We start from the raw sequence: 23,410 nt of genomic DNA on the forward strand, positions 1-23,410 counted from the left end.
TATTTAATATTCAATTAAATTGTTCAATTCTTCAACATTTAAATTATTTAACATTAAAATCAATTATGTTATTTTTAATTATAGAAATAATTTCGGAAATAATTCTACTAGCTTAGATTTTCTATTTTCCTTTGGCAATAAATCAGCAATTTGTTCCCACCGAATGAAAACATTCGCGCAATGCTATTTTGTTATTCCGTATTATTGATCCAATAACAATTAATGCCGCTCACAAGACGTCACACATTTTCCACAGCCCCCAAGCCGATTTTCCCCCGAAAAATTTCCCCATTTTCATCATCGTCATGGCAGGCAGTTCCCTCCCCACCAGTCCAGCAATCCAACAATCCATCCATCATCCATCATCTAGCCGCAATCGAAGCGATCTGTCTGCATTGTTTTGCCTAAAAATAAACATTTTCGTTCTTCGTTCCCCTCGGATGTGATCTTTTAAGAGCCATAATATATATCGCATCGCCCATTCGTGTTTTCGGTGTTCATCTATCTTTGTTTCGGATCTAATCACGTCACAATTTCAAACACCTGGCGGCGGGTTATGCGACCAAAAATATTTCTAGCAATTTTCTAGCTTGTTTTATTATAGATTTTAATTTTCATTTCGGTTTTATGCCCTGCAGTTGCCTTTATTAATATATAAATGCATATTTCTACTCAAACGAATTGTCGTTTTATTTTGTAATACTTTTCCCAGTGGGAGAATACACGTTTTTTTTTTATATTAATCAATTGCAGACGAAAATTTGTTTTTGCTTAATATTTAATTGGATTTTTGTCACTGAAGCGTTTTTCACATATTTACGGCTTTTCAATTTTCGCCTTTAGCGAGAAACGAAAAAAAACGTGCAGAAAGGAACAAAACGGGCGATTTTCGTGCCAATTTATTGGGCGTGCGAAGATTAAAGGCAACAAGTTCTCACAAATCTCATTGCAATTTACCCCGAACAACCCGCATTCACCCCCCATCCCCCATCCGCATTCGATAATTAATGTCCATTTTAACACACATGGGCATTTCGGGCATTTAATAGACCCCAGGCGTCATTAAAACTATTTAACTATGTGCAGGCAGCCGGTGGTCCGCAAAGCGATTACAAACTGTCCAAATGGAAAAGGTCAAAGGGTCAAGGGGTCAGAAGAAAGTTGATTGATTTCTAGTTTGTGATTAACAGACATTTCGAATTTTAATAATATTTATTTATAGTTTATATATTGTTTTATTGAATATTAATTAATTTTGAAAAAATCCCAATTAAAGTCTAATAATTTTCCCACTAAAAGTGATTTATTTTGAATTTAGTTGTGATTTTTGGAAACATTAATTTAATATCTAATAACCTCATTTTTCCCATAGAAGCACCCTATAATTTATTAAAGCCATTTTCTTTTTATCGCAAACTAATTTACAACTGAAATCAGAGATACCTACACTGTTTATTCCCATTTCCCATTTAAGATGACTTCAAATATGTATAAGCAAATAGCTGTTTTCATTTTGTACCTTGCTGGATATTAATTTTTAACGATACGAACGAACCTACAGTCGATCCCCAGCCAATCAAAGTTTTCTGCAAAGATAAATACGGCCAACACAAATGCACTTTGTCAACTTGGAGTCTTTTAATTAGGAAAAGTTGCCGCAGGCGAGCAACTTGCAACCTTGCAAGTTTTCAGTTCAGTTTTCCAGTGCAGCATTTTCATTTTAAATTTTCAATTTCCCAAAGAGCTGATAAAGATCAACAAAAAAGGCATTAAACAAGCATAAATCAGGGCAGAAGTTTGCGCCATTTGCATATATATATATCACTTTATGTAGAAATTGATGCCCATTGAGGCATCTATAAATTTTCATTGAGAGACCGCCAAGTGCTCATAATCATTAATTTGCATATTTCTTTTTCTTTTTTTTGTGGGCCGTGCAACATGTCGTATGGGCAATGTTTTGCCAGACTCGAAGCGCGGTCAATGGACGCAGCTCATCATCCGCATCGCCATCGTAATCATCGTCATAATCAGCATGACGCCCCCGAATGTTACACACATTAAAATAAAACTCACATTTGTCATTATTTTCTTCTTTTGCCTTGCCATTGACAATGGCTCTCGTTCTCTCGGCCAGCGTTTTCCCCGCATTTTCCCCGTTTTATTTTCCTTTCGTTTTTTTTTTTGTCGAGATGCCCAAAGTTCAGCCAAACTATTTGGCGAACAAAGTTGGCATCGGGTAACAGCCGTAAAAAGGGAATTGAATGCTTCTTCGCCCTCGTTCCCTCGCTCGCTGTTTATTTTTATGTTTCAATTTGTTTTTACACATTTTATTTGGGTTCAATTTGGGAGCCGTGTCTGTGAAGATGTTCTCTAGATTTCTGCGGTCAAAATAAACGCTTCAATTCGAAGCTTAAAACTAGTCTGACAGCGGGGATTTTGTACAAAATAAATAAGGTATCCTTAAAATATTTAAGTAAATTAATAAAATTTAATTCTTTATAAAAATGCATACTAAGTAAAAAAAATATTATATTATTTTGAATTTAATATTTCCTACAAATGTACAACAATTAAATGTATTTTACAAGCTAGAATGTATTGTATTAAATATTAAAAACTTGCCCTTAATTTATTTATTTTATTTGAATTATTTTTAATAATTTCCTATCGTTCTCAAAAAACTGATACTGCTGAATATTAACTCTCATTACACCGATTTTCTATAGGCAAAAATAAATCAAATCATCAACTGTTGCCATTAGAAAAGCAAACGCGCAGCGAAATAAAAAATAAGCTTGCAACAGATATTTACAAGGAGCAAGAAAAAAAGCGGAGGGGACCGAGTTCAATGCCTCGTAAATCTTTTTCGCTTTATACGCGACGACCGCCCACTAAGCCAAGTGCCCCTTAGCCCCGCCCCCTCTGTTAGCTGTTAGCCCGGTCCTAATAGTTGGCTAGCTGGTAGAACAACTGCAAAAAGTAAACACAGCAGCAGTCGCAGCTGCTGTCCCCCAGTTAGCGCCCTTTGATAGATGGCCAAAAAAGAAATAAACGAAACGGAGAAGAAATCCCCGCAAAGAGCAGCAGAAACGAATCGAATTTGTGACGACATTAAGTGGAGAAGTGGAGAACTCGAGGACTCGAGTGTGAATAAGCTTTAGCTTTAGCCTATTTATGGACGATCTGGTGGCCAGATTTATGAAACTCTGGCCATCAGCCATCAAGCATCCATCGTCCTTGGGAACGAATTCGATTTTCCCCCGAAAAGCCCTCGATGGGAAAATAGAAAATGCGACTGATGCATCTGCAACTTGAATGAACTCAGAAATCGGGGCAAGAAATTTAAGTGGCTTCCTTTCTCTTCTTTTTCTTTTGCAAGAGCCAACAAATAAAAATAAACAAGTGCAGAGTAAGTGAAAAAAGTTCGGACGAAAGATATTGAATAAGTTCAGTTGAAAAATGCGGCTATGCATCAATATGAATATTCATACAAAAAGTTGGCCCTCAAAATGAAATACATGAAAAATAGCTAGAGAAATTTTTAGTAAATAATATTTATAAGGTTATACAAAAATTAATTAGTGTCATGGTAAAAATTCTAATAAGTCATAAAAACATATTTATGTTTAAAGCTTTTTTAATCCTCACATTTTTATTTATTGTTTTCTTTTTTATTTATGTACCTGTTTATTTATTATGGTTATATTCAATTTTTCTATTTAATTTTTCCTTTAACAAAAATACCGACTTCCAACTCTCATCCTTAAATCATGTAAACTACAATTTATTTGCGAGAGCAGCAAGAAAATTTGCTTAAACTAATTCAAGTAAATTGCAGTGGAAAATGCATTTGCATTACGACTAATTAGCAAAGTTGCAGCCTGACAAAGGGGGCGTGGTCAAGGCTGGGCAAGGAAAATTGGAAAAGCATGGAAAAGTGGAAGCGGAATACGAGTACGAGAGAAACGGAAAGCGGAAAACGGAGAAGAGAAAACAGCAGCCGGCCGTCTTATCTGGCTAAGCAGTTTATATGCAAATTTTATGAGCTGTCAACGTGGCCAAGTGTCTCGTCGTGTGCTTAAGCCCCATAGAAGGCGATCTCACGGCGTTGGACAACAAGGGTTAAGCCAGGAGCACAAGAACTTGGTCTTCAACTGGACCACGGACACGCACAGTGCGGGGCATTAAAATAGCACAAGTTAGTGTTTTTGGCCTCGAACTATCAACCTACAAAAATACCAAAGGAATACTAAAAAATATATTTATTTTTAATAGTTTGTATTTTGTACTACTGTATTTACACTTAACAACTTTTATTTCACTTTTTAAATAATAATTGTATTTTAAAATAAAAAACTGTCCAAAATCTTTTTAAACTTCATTAGCCATCGTATTTTAAACATTCGATTTTATTTTTGATAATCTAATAATATTGAAAAAGATTTTCTAGATAAAGTGGGTAATTAATTGTTTAATTAATTAAGCTTAATTTTTTGGCTACGATATCTTGACCTCCGTTGTACACTTCTACTTCAATTATTCATGCCATCCAAGCAAAGGAGCAAAGGTCAAGTGTGTCTGTGTGTGAGTGTGTATGACGGGTGTGGACGTGTGAGCATGGCCATGCAATTAAGACCCCTGTGCACGACGACAAAGAGCCAAAGACATGGACACATGTGCATATAAATTGCTTTGATGAAAATATGCAAAAATCCCAGCATATTTTCGCATTTTCGTTTCGTTTGTTTCGTCTGACATCGAAGATACAGATGCTTCCATTTACCTTCTAACTTTTCCGAATAACACAAAGATATTCTCGCCCCCTTCCCCTCGCTTTCACTTGAATGGTCGATCCATCATTTGTTTACGCCGTTTTCATTTGGATTTTCATGCGTGAAAATCTTTTGCCTATGGTAACAATAAAGAAAGAACAAGAAAAAAGCCTTTAAGATGTTAAAAGCTGAAATTTTCTTGCTTTTATAACATTAACATTTAACACTTTGATAGTAAATCAAGCTAAAAAACCTTTTTATTTCCTTAATTATTATTTATTAAAATAATTTGTATAAAATTTAATTCTATTTTAATAAAACATTTGTATTTCTAAGAACTATTTCCCAAACTCGTTTCTTAACTTTTTTTGGGGCTTTATTAAAAATCTATACATCAATTTGAATAACCCTTTGTGTTGAGCTCCCTGTGAACCGCAGTGGCTCCATCGACTACACACAAATGTGCAAATAAAAGCCCCGAATAGTTGGCTTTATTAGTTCGGACTTTGCCACCCGCTTTACCATTTTACCACCCATTTTCTTGGGTCAGAAAACCACAAAAAGAACAACGGCAAAGGGGCGAAAGCGCGGCGCGTGTCAATGACTCCAGTGTAAATAACAATAACAATAAAATGGGGTAGAAGGTGGTCCTTTATTTTATTTTTCTTCTGTTTTTTTTTGTGGCTTTCAGTTGCTTTTAGCCACTGCAGTTTGTCAAATTTCTGTGTGTTTTGTGGCTTTTGTTTGTCTGCAAACCAAAACGAAACCGAACCAAAAGCGTTGACAGCTGTCGAGGGGGAAATTAAGCACCTTTCTCCCATTGGACTCGTTTCGTTCATTTCGTTTATTTAGTTGGATCGCAAATAAATGTTTACACTTTTAACAATGTTTGGCAATCGTTTGAGGACCGCCGATTACTCCATTCACTCAATCAATTGCAGATTGCAGTCGAGATTCGCGATTCGAGATTCGAGCGTTCCTGCAGCTAACACATGGCGTATGCGTAATATATATATATCCTATCCTATCCTTCGTTTGATTTTCCCATAGCCCCTATATGTCTGCACCTATTTGCATTTATCATTGGCAGGCAGCAGGCGGCAGGAGCGGCGACAACAACAGTGACAACACTTTTGCATGCAAATATATCAGACGTCACCCCCACGTCGGCAGTTAAGCACATGTGCCATGTCGTCCTGGTTCCCCAGGATATCTCCAGCTCCTCCGCCTCCACCTCCTCCCCCTCCTCCTCTCATAGAAACTCCACCTCCTTGAGGGGTTTCCTGGCCCTTTTGTAGATGTCTCTTCTTTACCTGCTGCTTAGCGGATGAACAGTGAGTGCTGAATAGCATGAAATGTACCACTTCTTTATTATTATATTAATACAAATCTTTAAAAATATTTTGATTCACAAATGATACAAATTTAAATATAATTTTTTTTTTAATAAAAATAAAAATAATATTTGGTCAGTCTAGTCGTTCTAGGAAGCTACAAAAAAATACTCAAATAATTACTAAATAGGCGATACAATACAATACTAAAATAAATAATCGATTACATGCTTTTTCCCTTTTTTTTTACTTTTTCTTAATTTTTGGTTTTTGGATCGATTTCAAACCACTGTGCAGTGCTGGTGCTGCAGTGGGCGCCATAAAGCGCACAAGTGCCAAATTGCTTAGGCAAACTACGTTAGTTATTACGAACGACGGTTGCTACGTTCGAGGCGACTTGGTTGGTTACTTTGGCCCCCTTTCACATCGATTCGATCCTTTGGTCGTTGCTGTCGCTGTTGCTATTGCCATTAATGCTGTTGCCATGGCCTGTTAAAGGCTCATAACTTGGCTTTAATGTTGCGCATACGTATCGAGCATACGCCATGTGTGCCGCTTTGACAAGAACATAAATAGCCAGCCGAATTTTGGGGCTACCGAATGTTTACCCACCTACCAACTGTCAGTTCTCTCTGACTGTCTGAATGTCTGACTGTCTGTTTGTCCCGTTTGAAGCAGAAGACCAACAATGGATAAACAAAAAAAAAAACAAAAACGAAAAACACCCAATTGGCCCGAGACTCAACTCCCTGACAGGCTAAAAGCTCAGCCGGCTAAAACACAGAAGCAGCAATCACTTAACTCTTGCCCCAAACGCAAACGAAAAGCCCCTTGATTTTCCACCTGCAATGCCAACACTTCAACATTGAATCCACACGCCCATTTTCCCCGACTCAAACTCAAAAAAAAACCAACAATGGGTTAAAGTTGAGATGCGAGGGAAAACAAAATAGGGATAAAGTGGCATCGCATTTAAATTCCAGTTTATCACATTTTTGGTTCGAACTCGGTTTTCACTTTTAAAATAAAAAGGAACATTTATGACTATAAAAAAAATTTCATTTAAAATTATAATAGTTTATAAATTTAGAGAACCTTTAAATAAATTAATATTCAGCTTTCTTATATGAGAAAAAAATTTATAACTATCGAGGTTTTTTATGATTAGAAAAATAATTTTATTTAACATTGTAAAAGATTTCTTTTAGAAAAATGTTCGTTAGAAAATCTTCATCAGAATAATTATAAAAATGTTTAACTTAAATAAAGGATAATTGAATCATTTTATTTTACAAAGAGATTAAGTTTCCGAAGATTTGATTGATAGCGCCGCACTCGAAGAAATCCCCATGGATCTATATAAAATGGTATCAAGCGTAGCACGATAACAATGCATTCAGATCCAGGCGGCAACATTGTTTTCCACTTAAAATGCCATCAGGTAGGGTAGGTATGCCGCATACCATCGCTCTAGCATTGTGATATTTTCCATCATAATATTTATTTAGCCAAATGCCGCAGACAAAGCCATGTTATCAATACCTCCCTCTCACCGTAGCTGCCACACTGAGCCATGATTGATGTAGAGGGAAAGAGGCGAATGCGAATAAATTACCGACGCAATGCAATTCCATTTAAATACACCTTTCCAAAAAAGAAAAAAAAATTCAAATGGCAATTTCTATTAATTAACACAGATTTTTGGCAAGCCCGTTGTTTCCATTCCATATTCCATGGAAACACAATCTGCAATCAAAATGCGATGCATACGTGTGTTTGCCCCTCATCGCTGTCAAATAGCCCGCGGGATCTTTCAGCCATTCCCTTTTTTTTTTTTTTTCCCTCAATTTTTATGTGTATTTTTATTGAATTTTATATGCGAACCCCTGGCACACAAAACAAAAAACAAAAAAAACAGCAACCGACAAGAAATGAAAATTGAATATTTTATGTGAAGTGAAGCAAAGAACAAAAAATGGATCAACAATTGAAACATCACATGTTTTATATGTAAGCCCGAGAAATGGGAAAAAAGTGTCTTTATTTGAGATGCAAACAAATGCCAAACATTTTTAATGCGTACAATGGGTGCACTCAGATATTCTGAAAAAATGTTGTATAAAATTTTAGGTTTAGCTCTAAAGGAAGATTTTTCGTTACTTTTAGACACATTTTTTAACATTTAAAAGTGATTTAAAAAATCTAGACTTTTAAATTGTAAATTTAAATTATTTATGAAAATTATAAACAATAAAATATTTTTTAAATATTACATTTTTCTAATATTTTACATTGAATTTGCGATTATTCAAGGCACGCGCAAGTCCTGTTTTCCATGTTCTGCTGTCCATTAAACACAAACGCGAGGACCACAAAAGTAAGGAAGCGCAAACAGGAATGCCACGTATACGCCGAGTTGTCTGGCGTTTTCCTGTTGGCGGGGAAATGGAAAATCAAAGATTGCCGACCGCACACCGTACCGCTTTTCCGCCATTTTCGCCACCTCGCGTTCTTATGCCAGTGAAAAGCCGGTCACGCGCCAATACAAGCGCTGCAACATCCTCCAACATGCAGTTGCTTAAACGCAGCGATTAGCGAAAGGACACGTACGAAGGATGCAAAGGATGCGAGGGATGCGTGTCCGGATGCGAATGCGAATCCGGCAACAAGTTCGGTTAACGAGGCTGGCCGACAAGGGCCCAAATCCAAAACCGGAGTGGCCTAAGCCCAAACCCAAGCCCAGACCGCTCTTTGTGGCCAGCTTTGCCAATTTTCAATGGCATCGTTTAATACAATTGCACACGCGGCGTATGCGTAACGAGTTTGTTTCACGATCACAAAGAGAATTGCAATTGTGCCCCCGAAAATGGTAGACAAATTTTCATTAAATCAAACTCATTGGCAGCGAGACAATGAAAATGTGGGTAATTCAATTTATTTGTAATGGAATACCAAGCACCAGAACATGGCAAGAATTTCATTTAAAATGTATATAAATACTGAAAAAATTTAATGTTACTTCAAGGGAGTTCTAAACATTATTTGTAGTATTTTTTGGAAATTATCAAATTACAATATTTAATCCGGATCTGGATTTTTAATAATTAAAAAGCTTAAACAAATTTAATGCAATTTAAAACTAAAATATTCAAGAATGCTAAGTAAATAAATTTCCATTTTTATTCTAATCCAGTAAACTCAATTATAATAAAAACAGAAAAAATAATATAATCAGAAAAAAAAGAATATTCATAACATTCTGGAAAATTTTGGAAAATCTTTTTCTTTAACATATTTAATTTCAAATCTGACAGAAATAAAATCAAAAGAAATCATGGGAATCCCCCACTGAAGACTATTTTAAATCATTTTCCAAAAACCGCAACTCACACGCACAAGACCATAAAACTCTCACACATTAAATCACGAAATTAATCAACAATTTTTCCTAGGAAATTTTTCAATGAATTTGAATAAGTAATTTTATATTTACCGGTTCGCATTCAGTTTTTGTTTTTATTTTCAATGGAACGCACTTTTCAGTCGTTCGAGTCTAGTGAGAATTTCGTGCACATTTTTGTGCGTTTTACGCGTCAACAGTTAGGATTCAAAAAGCACGACAAATTCGAAATGTACTTGGTCTTAAAACTGTCTGTTATGTTTTTTGTCCTTTTAACTTTCCGTTAGTTATGAGTTTGTTTTCTTAGCATTTAGGTGGATATTTTGAAAATATAAGTTAAATACTTTTGAATATCTTTGAATATTTATACAAGTTAATATAGTTTTAGCACAACACTTAGAAGCACAATCAAAAAAAGAGTTAATCTATATATTTATATTGTGAGTTTTTGTTTTTAATTTTCTTTGGTATGAGATGTTTTTGTTTTGGGCGATGTTGAGTTGAAGAACTTGAGTTCCAGAGAGTTTTGTATTGTATTTTTGTTTGAAATGTTTGGCCTGTTTGGGGGCTGTTCTGCTATTTATATGAGGTATTTTTTCTAGCACAACACGCCTCGTCGACCGTTCAAATGAAACTGATGCGAAGGCGACGCGTTTCAAGGAATATAAAGCGACCGGGAGCGAGAAGGCGCTATGGCGGCTTTCGGGGGGAGCGAGCGAGATGGCAGGACTCGGCCGGCGTTTCGGCAGTTTTCGGGAAATCCCGAAGTGCTATAAACACCTGTAAGCAGCCCTCGATGCCGGCGAGAGAGAGAGATGGGGAGAGAGGCAAAGAGAGAGAGAGCAGGCGAGTGGCTAAAAGGCCGTATCGCTCTCACTCCCTCCCTCACTTTCGCCGCCACCCACGCTCCCATTTACCCCATCTCTGTCTCTGTCTCTCTCTCTCTCTCTCTTCCCCTTTCGCTCGCTCTCGCATTCGGAAGCGGAAGGAAACTCAACAGTTGGCACATTACTCAGTGGAGAGAGGAGCGGAGAAAGCTGAGCGGAGAAATGCAGAGAAAATCGGGCGCTACCGATTGTTGTCGTTGTTTGTTGCCATCAAATTTATGGCAATCATTTGTTTGGTGTTTTAAGTTGCCCAAACTATCTATCGATAATTATCGGTATATGGTTGAAGGGGCGGAAGTGGGGGGATAATCCAAGCGATTATGGTCATGCCATTGTTAATCATTAATCAGATTGTTTGCCATATCTATCAACTTAAATAAATCGTTTTATGACATTCTCAGGGCTTATTCATTAACATGTTATCGGTATAATCGGTCTTGTTATCGATATGCATATTTGACATCATATTAGGCAAAATTATTATTTAGATCTAAATTAAAGGAATTAGGAAAATATATTTACATATGTTTAAGACGGTTTCTTAATAATAACACAAAATCTATTGCTTATTTTTCGAAAAAAATAGTTCGTAAAAGTCATCAAGGAAGTCATCGGACTCATGTTCCCTGTCCACCTCATCGAGTAACTTTTTCAATTTTTCTAATAGTTCCTTATCGTTTTCCAGTTCATCCAGAAATTTTTCAGCTTCGCTTTTCAATAATCCCAATTTACGTAATAAGCGTATCACACGCTTTTCAAATGGTGTAAAAGGTTGAGTTAAACTGGCTCGGGAATATCTCATTAGATCGTTGAAGGACGTCTGGGAAAACAGCAGGCGATCCATAAATACAGGATTCTCTTTCAGCTGTACGGAACGCTTCTCATTTATAAGATCATAGGATCGCTTACTGAGCGACTCACGATCGAAGGCCGAAGATCCGAAGGCTGTTAAACAAAGCAGCAATCCCAAGACTTGCAAGTGCATTTTGAAAACTGTTAAAGCGACTGGTGAACCAACTTCAGTTTATATACACTTTTCAGACCTGCGTTATTAGCGAACACCAATTAAGCAAAAATCCAATTAAGAGATAGCTTGAAACTAATTTATGCCTAGGCATTGTCTGTACTTAAAATATTTCCTTAAGAAAAACCATAACATGACCTAACTTAATAAGAATTGTAATTTCCTGTATATTCTAATAACAACAAAGAAGAAAAATACGCTGTATAAGGAAATATATATTCGAAATATAAAATATCATTATGAAAAGAATTGAGTTTAGAAAACAGTTCAATTACTTTAAATATTTACAATTTAGCAGAGTTTAACTACGTTTTTTCATTATTGTTTTGATTTTGATAGACTTTTCAAATTTAAAAAAAAAACTTAATTCTTAATAATTCTAGGATATTTTTAAGAAAAAGTAAATCACATTGGCCTTGTTAGTTTCCTCTAAGAAAACTCAAGCAGAAACAATAAATTTTTCAAACAAAACCAAAATATACCATCCATACTACATTATATGATATTGAAAAACCAAAAGAAAATGGACTGCGATCAACCGAGTTTGGAGGAGCAGCGCGAGCGTGTGGATAATGTGATCGTGACCGCCATGGAGGATCTGGATCGGGAATATCTGCGGAAGTTGCAGATCGAGATGCACGCCTGTGCGACCGCCTGCTGTGCGGATGCGGATGCGAATGCGGAGGCGGTGGAGCGGTGCGTGGACCGCTGCCAGCTGCCTTTGACCCGAGCCCGCTGCTTTGTGCAGCAGGGCATCTCCGAGTTCGAGAATCGCCTGGAGAAGTGCATCCAGCAGTGCCGTGGATCCGCCGATTGCCATCTGGAGGAAAGGTGCTCCAGCAATTGCGTGGACAGTCATGTGGGACTGCTGCCCGAAATGCTCAGGGCCATGCGAGATACCCTGGAAAAGGGTGTTTAATAGGGTGTTCTTTTCCAACAAACATCAGAACATAAAAATGTTCCTTTATTTTTATTAAACCATTATTGGCATATTAAAAATTATATGAAAATAAATTCCTAAATGAATTTAAAGTTGTTAATTTATAAGAATCTTAGTTTTTTACGATATCTTGATTATCTGAAATATTTAAACTGACTGTCAAACAAGCATTTTGCCATATTAGCCACCTGTTTGCCGAGCCCTAAACACAATTAAACGCCACTTAACTGGTAAATAGCATCTCAATTAATGACAAACGGCAATTAGAGGGCCAAAATCGGCAGCTAATCGGTCGAGGAAATGCTTATTGATTTGTTTACTAATCTAATCGATTGTGGTGCAATTTTTGGTGACCCAAAAACATGCTTTTTATAAAGCAATTACGAGGAGCCCTGCTGGGGGCTTTTGCGCCCCAAAAGCAATACAGTTCGACAAATTATTCATACGAACATGTCCATATGGGCTGTGATTTATTCAGAAACACAAAAACATACGGCCAAACGTGCCGCATGTAAATGCTCCCAATTGATACGACAATAGCAATAATCTCCTCGACACGGACAATGTGGCATACTTTCCGGCGAGGCGGACCAAAGTTCGGGCTCAAAGTTCGGCCCACAAAATGCATTGAAAGAAGGCAGAAAAGCAGAAAACCCCACACAAGGAGGTCTTCGAACTGGATCAAAACAAGAGAATCAAGTCCACATTATTAGAAAAACCATCTACGACCTGTCCATCAAAAAGTGCTGCTCTGTAATCACAGCCAATTGAAATAGTTTCAAGGAAAATTGGTCTGCACTGGGCTGACCATCTGTTGTTGTACACAGAAAGGACCTGCAATGTATGCCAATCGATAACTATGTTAAAAGGTGTTATAATTTTTTAATTGTTCATAAATCGCTTGAATATGATGGGTGAGGAAATCTAAAACAAAATATTAATTATCGATAACAAAAACGCCAATCGATAATAACGATTATTATATTTTAAGTGTTATCTCTGGACCCTGGACTTTAAAAACTTCCGATAACAAAAAAAAATAAACGATAATAACGATTACTAAATTTTTAATATATGAAGTGTATGTTGTACAATGCACATCCTTCTAAGATATCTGATCGTCTGGGGTCTGGACTCCGAAACGGTATCGACCCATCCTCGATTACCGATGACCAAATTTACTTTCTGTCCGCTCGTCCGTTTGTCCGTCTGTCTGTCCATCAAGGGGCAATCAGAGACTCGAGTGTATGGAGGTGTGTTTGACAGATATAGGTGTGCAGACAAAAGCAATCGGCATGTCAGTTGAGCAGTTTAAAAAGCACTGAGAGGATGGGGTTTTCGGATGGTATGGGGATGGTTTGGGGGGTGAAATTATGTGCTGCGAGACAATGGCAGCGGGCGTCTAACAAAATGTTTTCGCATTATTCAAATGAAATGCTCTTTATTGTCTGCCAGTCGTATCGCAGCAGTATCGTACCTCGTACCGCCAGCAATTGCAGCAACAACAATCAAACAAATCAGAAAGGAAAGACCAGGCGGGGGTCTGGTCTGCTTTGCTGGTTTGCTGGTGCAATGAAAACAGAAAGCAGAAAGGAAAGCCCCGTAGAGGAAAATAAAAAAAAAAAAGAAAGAAAAAATTATTACCTGCATTCATCGAGAACAATGAATCATTTCTCAAAAAAAGGACGAGAACGGTGTGGAACGACTGGAAAGAGCAGTCATGGGGGTTGAGTGAGATTGGCGGATCGGCGAGCGTCCAAATCGGATTGGCTTTCCAAAACAACTATTGAGTTAATCATCTCGATTTGCATTAATCTGATTGGCCAAAAGTCGGGGCACAGCGCACATGTACATAATTCCCCTTAAATGCACTGAACCTTATTAGTTGTTTTTTTGTGATTTTTTTAAGCTCTCAAGGATACTAAATAGGTTCAAAAAATTTATAATACAAGTTAAGAAATTCGCAAGAAAATAGCACTGTTTTTAAATCATTTTTTTTTAAATATATTTTTTAACAAGTTTTCCAAGTGGAGAAGTTCCACACACATTCGGACATTGATTAGAAGCTGCAAACTGCAAACTGCAAACTGCAAACTTGGTCCCGCCTCTCGGCTTTCAGATAACAAAATGTAATTTCAGAATGCGTGGGCTTGTATATACGTCCTTATATCTGCACCTTCATGCAATGTGTGGGCCGTGCATATATGTAATATGGACCTCCCACATCTTTTTGAGCCACGATGGTCACATACGAGTGCACTTGCATGTGTTCCCGGAATCTGAGCTCATTCGCATATCCCTTTACAGTTTCCAGGAATTTCATATGCCGAAATTATATTAATTCATTAATGCTGTAATAATACTAATTACGGTCCAATCAAATTAATTAGGGGATTATTTTTAGAACAGGGGGAATATCACAAAATTGCTTTACAAATTGTCCCATCTAATTATTATTTTTTTCCTCAGACTCAAAGTAACAGTTCTTAAATTTTTGTTCTTAAATTACCGCTGTCAACTTTGCATTAGATATTCAAAACATCTCAATCTTTGAAAGATCTTTAAAATTCTTAATGGCTTTGTTCGCCGCAAAAGACTCAATCGAGATTCATCGCTTTTTCGCAGACAATTTCGTGAAAATTGGTTCACCTTTTGTGGGTCCCCGCATGACATTCAGAATATTTCAGAGACAGCGTCAAAAACGCGATATGAACCATGACGACAAAAAGAGGAGATGGAAGCGAAAAGCGAAGCCTCACAAAACTTGACTGCAGCGCCATCCAAATGGTTGGCAGTCAATGGCCCATTGCCTAGGCCTATATGGCCTATATACAGTGCGGGTCATGAAAATAGCATTGATGCCTAACCAAAGGGATTTAGAAATTAAGGACAATGTCATTAAAAAAAAATAATAAAACAAAAAATACAATAATTAATCATAAAAAACATAAAAAGTAGGATATGTAAGAAAAATATTTAAAGAATAAAAAATGTATCATGACTAGGGTGTTAAAATCGCGCCTAAAAGTATGCAGTGAAAATATATTGTTGCATACTTTTAAACTCACTCATAAATTACTTTGTATGGCTGGCATCCTTGGAGCTAATGGCTTGGACGCATTTGTCGTACATCCAACTGGCTATGAGGACGCATCTCAAAGTGGCAAGTCAAGCGGAGAAGGTGCAGAGGACCCAAGGACCAAGGACGCTGCGGCCTGTGTGATATGTTAATTTGGCCTAAACTACATACACAGAGAAAAAAAACCAAGAACATTGCACTCAAATCAAGAACATTCGTTCTTAAAAACCGGGTAAGCACAAATGTTCTCATTTCGAGTTGAATGTTCTCAATATCAGAACGAAATGGTGTTAGCTAAAAGTCCGACATCAAGTTCACTTCGTTCTATTTTCAAGTTGATTTTGTTCTTAATTCAAGAACATTTTTAAATCAAATGGATACAAATATAAGTTCATTTGTTCTATTTTCAGCACTTTTTGCTCTCAATTCTATAGCATTTTGAGTTTGATTTTAGCTAAGGATAACAGTAATTTATAAGTAATATTAAAAAGGTAGTTGTCCATTACACCTTATAAAGGTGCGCGTTGCACTTGACTTCCAGCTAGTGTGGAAATTCATTAAAGACTTAAGCCAGAAAAAAAGTCTTAAAGTCTCAGAATCTGAATTGGGCTCGGTTCATGAAGGGCTAGAACCAGTTGGGAATTATATATAAGACGAAAAGGGCAGATCTAATGGTAAAGTCGTATTGGAGCAAAGTAAAATGGTCTAGTGCCTTCTAGGCGTCAAACGAAAACATCCTAACGCGTTCTAGGAAATCCAAAAAAATTAGAGAATAGAGTTTTGAATCATTTTAAGTTGAAATGCAACTTAATTTTTGTTCTTTCTTTAGTCTTTTTCGTTCTCAAACTAAGAACATTTTCAGATATTGTGGTTTTTGAGAACCAAATCGATTTGATTTAAGAACCATGTGCTAAAATAATAACGATTCGTTCTTATTTCAAGAACATTTTAAGCTCAACTAGATTTTAAGAACCAATTCAACTTAATTCAAGCACATTTAGAACATTTTAAACTTGAAAAAGGCCTTTCTATTTTTAAGAACATTTTCAACTCAGATGAGAACGTCAGAATTTTCTCTGTGTACCAACGGCAAATGCGAAAGCGAAAGCGAAACGCTGCGTCCTTCGGCCGCAAATCCCAAAGGCGAAATGTGTCATACATTCGCCAGTTAGCGAAGGATTTTAGAGAAAAAAAAAACCAAACACACACAATATTTTTCTTTTTTTTCCATCTCCTGTCGGCTGTCTTTGGCAGCTTTTTAGTCCCGGACATGGGGCAGTTTTGATTTATGCCACAAGATGAGACAGTCTCGAGGAGTATATGAAAATAAATCAGTTTGGCAAATATATTTTAGAGTTTTCAGAATTTATTCGGTACTTTAAAAAGGCGTCGGTTTGTTTTTAAACTTGGTGTGAAAAATAAATCATAAAGAATAAATATGAATTTAAAATTTAATATACAAAAACTAACAACTATTTTTGATTATTTTTATTTTTTAGCTCTATTCTTCCATTACTGTAAAAACTGTTTAATTAAGTAGATTAATTGAAATAAACGTTTTATTTATGTCAGCTGCAAACTCAAACTGGTAATAAGTGAATTCTAGATATATTAATAATTATTTAATGGAAAATTTGTTTAAATAATTTCTTAAAACACGGTATCAAGTGGGATATTCTATAAAGATTTTTACCCACAGATTCTTTGCGGATGCTATAATGAAAGTTGAGCCATTGTGGCGCCCACCAGGACGCATTCGCCTCTCGATTGACACGTTCGCCCAGAGACACGATTCTCCCTGTACACACACATATATACATATATATATATATCCATTCTACCCTGAAAATCCCACACCTTACTGTCAAATTTAATGCGGTTCGCTGTTTATTAGATTTGCACAAATGGCATTTTCGGCAGTAGGTTGCGCCACTGGAAATGAAAATAAAAATGGAATGGGTGAAAGTCGATGTGGATGTGGCTGTGGATGTGGAAGGTCCTTTCTAGGCGTTAAGTGCTTGTTGGTGGTGGTGCTTTTGCAACAACAACAAGAAAACCAAAAAAACAACAAAAGCAACTCTATCGGCTGCCAAAAAAGCGACAGCGAAATTATTGAAAATTCATTTAAATGTCAGCAATGTTGAAGGAGCTTCAAAAAATGGCGCAACATGTCGTATGCGCAATATTAAATATTAAAACGTTTACATTATTAACAACAAACAGCGGAGACAGGCGGAAGGAGCAGAGACCAACAAACGCACAGGCGAAATTAAATTTCAGTTTGCAGCAGAGAGAATCAGCATATTTATGAGTGTTGTGTGAGTGCTATGAGTGCGAAAAGCGAATAGCAACTCAATCCGATTGTAAATTAGAAGGCAAACATGTCCGGCAATGAAAAACACCGACGGGTGGACAAAGAGAAAATTAAATCAACGCCGTCATCATCATTCAGTGGCATTCGACATTCGACGGGTTGCGTCAAAACAGATTGCAGTCTTAAACGGCCGCCAAAAAAAAAGCGGAGGAAAACAGAAAAATCGCGAAAAATGTCCCCAATTTGATTGCCTCTTTTCACTGACCGGATGCTGTTCGGTTTTTAAATCCGCGCTCAAATAGCGACGGCTACGCAATCAACTGACACCAATATATCCATAAAAATGTATACATTTTGTATTAAATTTTGGGAAAATAATTTAATTTGAGATAAAACATTTAATTTCATAAAATAAGCTTAAGAAAAACATAGCTATTACCTTAAAAAATGTAACACATTAGATATGGGAACTCAAAAGGGATTATTATTTTAAAAAATTTGATATGCATACGAGAAGCAAAAAAAATATTCGCAATCATAAGGGCCAGTTTTCAATAAAAACCGCATAACCATCCAATCATATTCGACAATGCACTTATGGCAAAACAACAGCAGGCCAAAAGTCTGTGAAAATGTCAGAAGCAAAACTGCAAGAGACTCACGAACATGGGCGCAACCAAAAATATTCTTAGAGGGGTTTTAAAAAATTATATAATTATCTAATTTTAAGGAAAAATTGTTAAAATGACATTTTAATTTATTATAATTTTTTCCAACTATTTGTTATTGATTTTTATTCAATTGTGGAAATTCTTTAATTTTAAACACATGTTTATTCCAATTAATATGTAAATTACCTAAAAAAGTCGTTCATCTACATAAATATTTATTCAAATAAGTGATATCCCCTTTTTTTCTCCGCCCCTGTTGCTGGATGACAGAGAAAAGGAAATCCTTTCCGATCCGAATCCGCTCCATTTCCATTTCCCTGGGCATCCGCAATGCGAAACGAGACCCTCAGAATATCTGCTAACAAACTGTCATAAAAATCAGCGTATGCATTTGCCCAACATCCACGCACAGAAGACCCTTTAAAAAGTTCATTTCAGTGTCATGTTTAAGGCTCGTAAAATCAACTCTCATCGTTGAGTTTTTCGTTTCGATTCATTGCGGGACAACATTGCATAATATCAATATCAATTTCACATTTCCCCCGAACTCCAAGCCCCAAACCCAGGACCTTCCGTTCATTGTTGGCCCTTTTGTATGGATATTACCCGAAATGCTCCTTCATTCCCGTTGTTCATAAGAGCACAATCTCAATCTACTTCTTCATCGGCACCCATTCGTTCCCATTCCTTGATTTCCCTCATTCAGCGCGTATACAATGAAGATGGTTTGGGCAAAATGGGAGACGTCAAACGGGGCGTATGCGTAACGCGAATAGAAAGCCAGAAATGTACAACAAACAAATCCAAAAATGAAAATAAGGGAAATTTGTGGCATGTAATTATTGATTGAGCGTTTTGATTGAAACATGTTTTTGTAACATGTTTGCGTTTGTCAGATGTTTATACAATTTAAAATATCTATACAAACAGAAATCTACTAAAATCACTAGGCTTTTGGAAATCACTAAAAGGGTGCCTAGAAGTATGCAGTGAAAATATACTGTTGCATACTTTTAAGCACCTTTCCTCCAATATTTATTCCTACTATAGTTTTAAGAACCTTTAGAACCTATTCTTTTTTTCACAAATATTTTTTGTCGGTTTAATAACTGCATAAATTTCGTTTTCAGTCGTTCCTAGACGAATCTTGAATTTTTTGCCCCCTTAAATTTTCTTGCGGCACAAAACGTGCTTTCTCCCCGCTTTCCACAATTTCCACACTCGCCTTTAATCCCCCTGGTTAACTGCTGTTGGAAATATGATTACAATGGTTGACAGACAAAACGTCGTGCCAGGTGGGAAGGTTGTCAAAACGAATACATCCGTCCGACCGATGCGTGCGATTACCGCGGGGTGGAGAAAGGTGAAAGGCGAATGGAAAAAGTTGGAGGAGGATAGCGGAGAGACATGGAGCATAAACAGGCGAGCGAGGACAAATAGGATTGTTTGTCTGTGACATTGAAAATGTTTAAAGTGGCATTCGAAACACTCGGTAATTAGAAGCTATTACGGAGTTTAAAATAGCTCACATAAAAACAAATATATGCATTTAAATAAAATTCAAAATGTGCGGGGGAAAATTAATGTTTGTTTAAATTAAATTTAAAATCATTTAAATATGTTTACAATTTTAGTTGTTTATCAATATAAAACACAAGTATCATCTATGATTAATAATACATACCGTTTCGTAACAATCTTCGGAATAATTTATTCATACAATGCTGCATCTACACATCCACTTTTCTCTCCTCTCATCCATTTAATAGTAGTATCAATTTTAGTTTCAATTTAATAATCACTAAATCCCACCCAGCATTCGTGTAATGCTTTATTAATCGCCCGCAAAAAGAGAATAACCAAATGGTCAACTCCTTTTTTTCGCATTGGATTTTTAAGTCGTTAAATCCAGCAATAAAGTTAGCAAGCAAAACGTATATCACAAACGCATTAAACTGCATTAATCTTGTCGGGATGGTAAATACCTGATGTAATGTGCATGTTTGTGGTTTTATGTACGTGCGCATATATTTTCGTTAGCCGCCTTTTGTTTTTTGTTTTTTTTTTCGAGGCTATTAAACGACAGGTTCGTAAAAATTTTGGCTGTACTCACGTATCACTGCAAAGAGAAAAAAAAGAAAAGGAAAAAAGACAGAGAACAGGTTAAAAAGGTACAGATAATAGGAAAAAATCAATATTAAAGAATATGGGATATTTATAAAATTTAATTCATCGAGTTTCTTTTTTAATAACAGTTTCAATTAATTTGGTGACCCAAAACTAAGATTTTAAGGCATAAGTGCATTCATTTTTTCGTTCTTTTTGATGGCCTTTTTTTGACTAAAAGATAAATGGTGACCCCAATCTCCACTTTAAAAGCCCATAACTTAGCCAGCTGGATCCCGATTTAAAAAACACATCCCTCTTAATTCAAATTGTTAAATTTTCTAATAATTTTCATAATGGTGGTCAGGTTCCAAATGGTGAAAGGTGACCCCAAAACTGCACTTTGAAATCCCATAACATAATCCTGCTGCCTCAGCGCCCATTTACCTTTTATTTTTTCTGTTCTGTGCCGTTGGACAATTTGCCCCAAAATGTGTTGAGTTTCTTTATAGCTGCACTTTCAGGATTTTGTCCCGAAATCGGGATCGTCTGAGTCGGAATGGGAATAGGAATGTATATGTATATGTATATTACCTAGACTCTTTTCGGTGTGCGAGCGTGTATAATAAGCATAACAGCTTGGCAACCTTGCTTTTTCTCTGGCTAAAACGACGCTGCAGGCATCACATATTTTTGCAAGCCACTAAAATGCGCGATTCAGAGCGACGCAAACTACGCCAAACCAAAAAAAAAACAGCAAAAAAAAAGGCTCAGCGAGTGGCAACAATAAAAGCAAACTCACAGATACTCACACCCACACGCACACACACAGATACTGCCGAACCACACGCCAATGTGGGTGAGGTAAAATGCATGGGGATAAGGCAGGTTCCTAACTATCATAACTATGTTATACCCTCTCCGAAAAGGGAGTCCTTTGGTATACGAGAAATTTAATGAAAACGTTGATAAATAATATTTTTTTTATTTTTATAAAATTCTGTGTTATTTTTTTTTTACCTTGAACCAAAGTTTTAGCAACTCAACATATTAAAATAAATCCTATAAAAAAAATATTTGATCTATTTTATGTTGCATAACTATAAATTCTAAATTTCCAAACCTTTTTCGACACTTTATCGATATTTTCAATTGACTAGCCCAATTTTGTAGCAAGTGTATGGCAAGATTGTTGAGCCTGGACGGCTGAACTTTAACTTGTATGTTTTAAACAATTTCTAAGCACAAATTTTGCTAGCAACATGCAGAGCAGAAATTTCTTAGCTCCTTGTTGGCCGCCGTCGCTCTGCTTTTGTGGCATATTTGCCTCCGATTTTTTCCTGCCTTCCGCTCTGTTTTGTGGGGAATGGAAGAGAAAGGATTTTCAGGGCATGCAGAAAGCACAAAATCCCGGAGGGTGAAGCTGAAGCAGCTCCCAAGCAGATGCTAAAAATTCCCTGCATTAAAGCCGAGTTGCAACTTTTTGACAGCCGGGGAAAACAGCAGGAAAAGTGTGTTGCACACACACACATCACTTGCAACTGGAAAGGAAAAGTTGTCCAATGTTTTATGAGTTTTGTGGCATGTCAAAGGGGATTGTTGGTCTCCAAAGACGGTTAGATGAGTGTCGGGCCAAAAAAGAGAAAAAAAAGAGCCACACTCTAATGTTTATTCATATTTCATCTGTTATCATGGCCAGGTTAAAGGTCGACAAGGCAAATTTATGCCAGAAGAATGGCAGAAACTTTCACCATTTCATTTGCATTCACAAACAAATGATTAATTGCCACAAAATTGTAATTGAGATGGCATTTCATTTAAGGGTTAATGAACTTGCAACTGCCGTTTAAATAATTCCTACAATAATTTCTTGGGTTAATTTAATAATTTTTGTGGAAACCTATTAATTATATTTTATTATTTTTAAGAAGTCTTAATATGAACTGGATTTATAAAATCACTTTAAAATCTTAAGTTATGTGCCTAAAAGTATGCAGTGAATAAAGGATAACCGTCTTCCTATATGAATTTATATCACTTTTGTGTTAAACATATTTTGTTGCATACTTTCGACACATATTTTGCTTAAAGATTTAATAAATCTTAATAAATTCCCTTAATATCGATCTATTCTATTAATTCGATAAATAGATTTTCAGCTCACTTCTTTATGTGTAGCAAAAATGCACATGGTGTCGCGCAATCTTCATTAGCGTGAGACACCTGTCTGATTTTCTGCACAATTAACTGACTTGAAATGTAACCAAAAATTGTAAATATTTACAACCCCTCAAGGCCAACGAAGGGGGTGGTGTGATGTGTGGTGGTGGTGGGCTGAGCCAGGTAATGGTTGACACCTCCATCAAAAGGATAAAAAGCCAACGTACTTCATTAATTTTAATTAAGCGCCCACAGCATGACAAAAACGTGAGACCGAAAAAGGCGAGACCAAAAGGACGGCGGCAACAGAAACAACAGGGATCCCTCCTCCGGCTGATGAAAAGGGGGTCGGAAAAGGGGGCGGGGGGAGCCGTGAAATGTGAAAAGTGGAAAATCTAGTGGTGTAAAAAAGAGGACGCCGAAATAGGAACTGCAAGAAAATACCAGGAGATGAACATTTCATGTGACGAATTCCATACATTTCCCATTTAAAATTTACAATTAAGAAAGTTAGTCAAAAAAAAATAGTCCTAAATTAAAAGTATTATCATTTATATTATAAAATACATTTTGCGCCACCTTTACTATTTTTGCCTGCTTTTCCTCCATTTGGATTTTCAGTTTCCAACTTATGCATTTTTCAAACATGCAGACTAAGGCTGCCAGCATTCATTTTGACTTTTTGCCCAAACGAAACCGCAAAACTTGAAACATTTCATA

The 23,410-nt window shown here is 36.5% G+C and overlaps 4 protein-coding genes across 9 annotated transcripts in view; 1 reads left to right on the forward strand and 3 right to left on the reverse strand.

Moving 5' to 3' along the window:
* Positions 1-10,142, reverse strand: part of rdgA (retinal degeneration A) — a 98,613-nt gene extending 88,471 nt beyond the window's left edge. For all 6 annotated transcript variants that reach the window (XR_011419792.1, XM_044392778.2, XM_070219131.1 and 3 more), the window contains exon 1: positions 9,603-10,142. The gene's annotated coding sequence lies outside the window, so the exon portion shown is untranslated. The remainder of the gene's footprint in view (positions 1-9,602) is intronic.
* LOC138913911 (uncharacterized) overlaps positions 1-23,410 on the reverse strand; it is a 105,484-nt gene that overhangs the window by 75,394 nt on the left and 6,680 nt on the right. Inside the window, exon 3 of the mRNA XM_070219141.1 lies at positions 20,109-20,543. Coding sequence (XP_070075242.1) covers positions 20,534-20,543 — 10 coding nt within the window. The 3' untranslated portion in view covers positions 20,109-20,533. The remainder of the gene's footprint in view (positions 1-20,108; positions 20,544-23,410) is intronic.
* Positions 10,791-11,381, reverse strand: LOC108056064 (uncharacterized). Its single transcript, XM_017139689.3, has one exon. It carries the CDS (start codon positions 11,379-11,381, stop codon positions 10,956-10,958), a length of 426 nt encoding a protein of 141 aa, XP_016995178.2. The 3' UTR covers positions 10,791-10,955.
* LOC108056065 (protein FAM136A) lies at positions 11,859-12,426 on the forward strand. The gene has a single exon (XM_017139692.3). The coding sequence runs from the start codon at positions 11,920-11,922 to the stop codon at positions 12,337-12,339; it is 420 nt and encodes a 139-aa protein (XP_016995181.3). The 5' UTR covers positions 11,859-11,919; the 3' UTR covers positions 12,340-12,426.

The sequence above is a fragment of the Drosophila takahashii genome, chromosome X, assembly GCF_030179915.1.
Source record: "Drosophila takahashii strain IR98-3 E-12201 chromosome X, DtakHiC1v2, whole genome shotgun sequence".
In the NCBI taxonomy this organism is placed as follows: domain Eukaryota; kingdom Metazoa; phylum Arthropoda; class Insecta; order Diptera; family Drosophilidae; genus Drosophila; species Drosophila takahashii.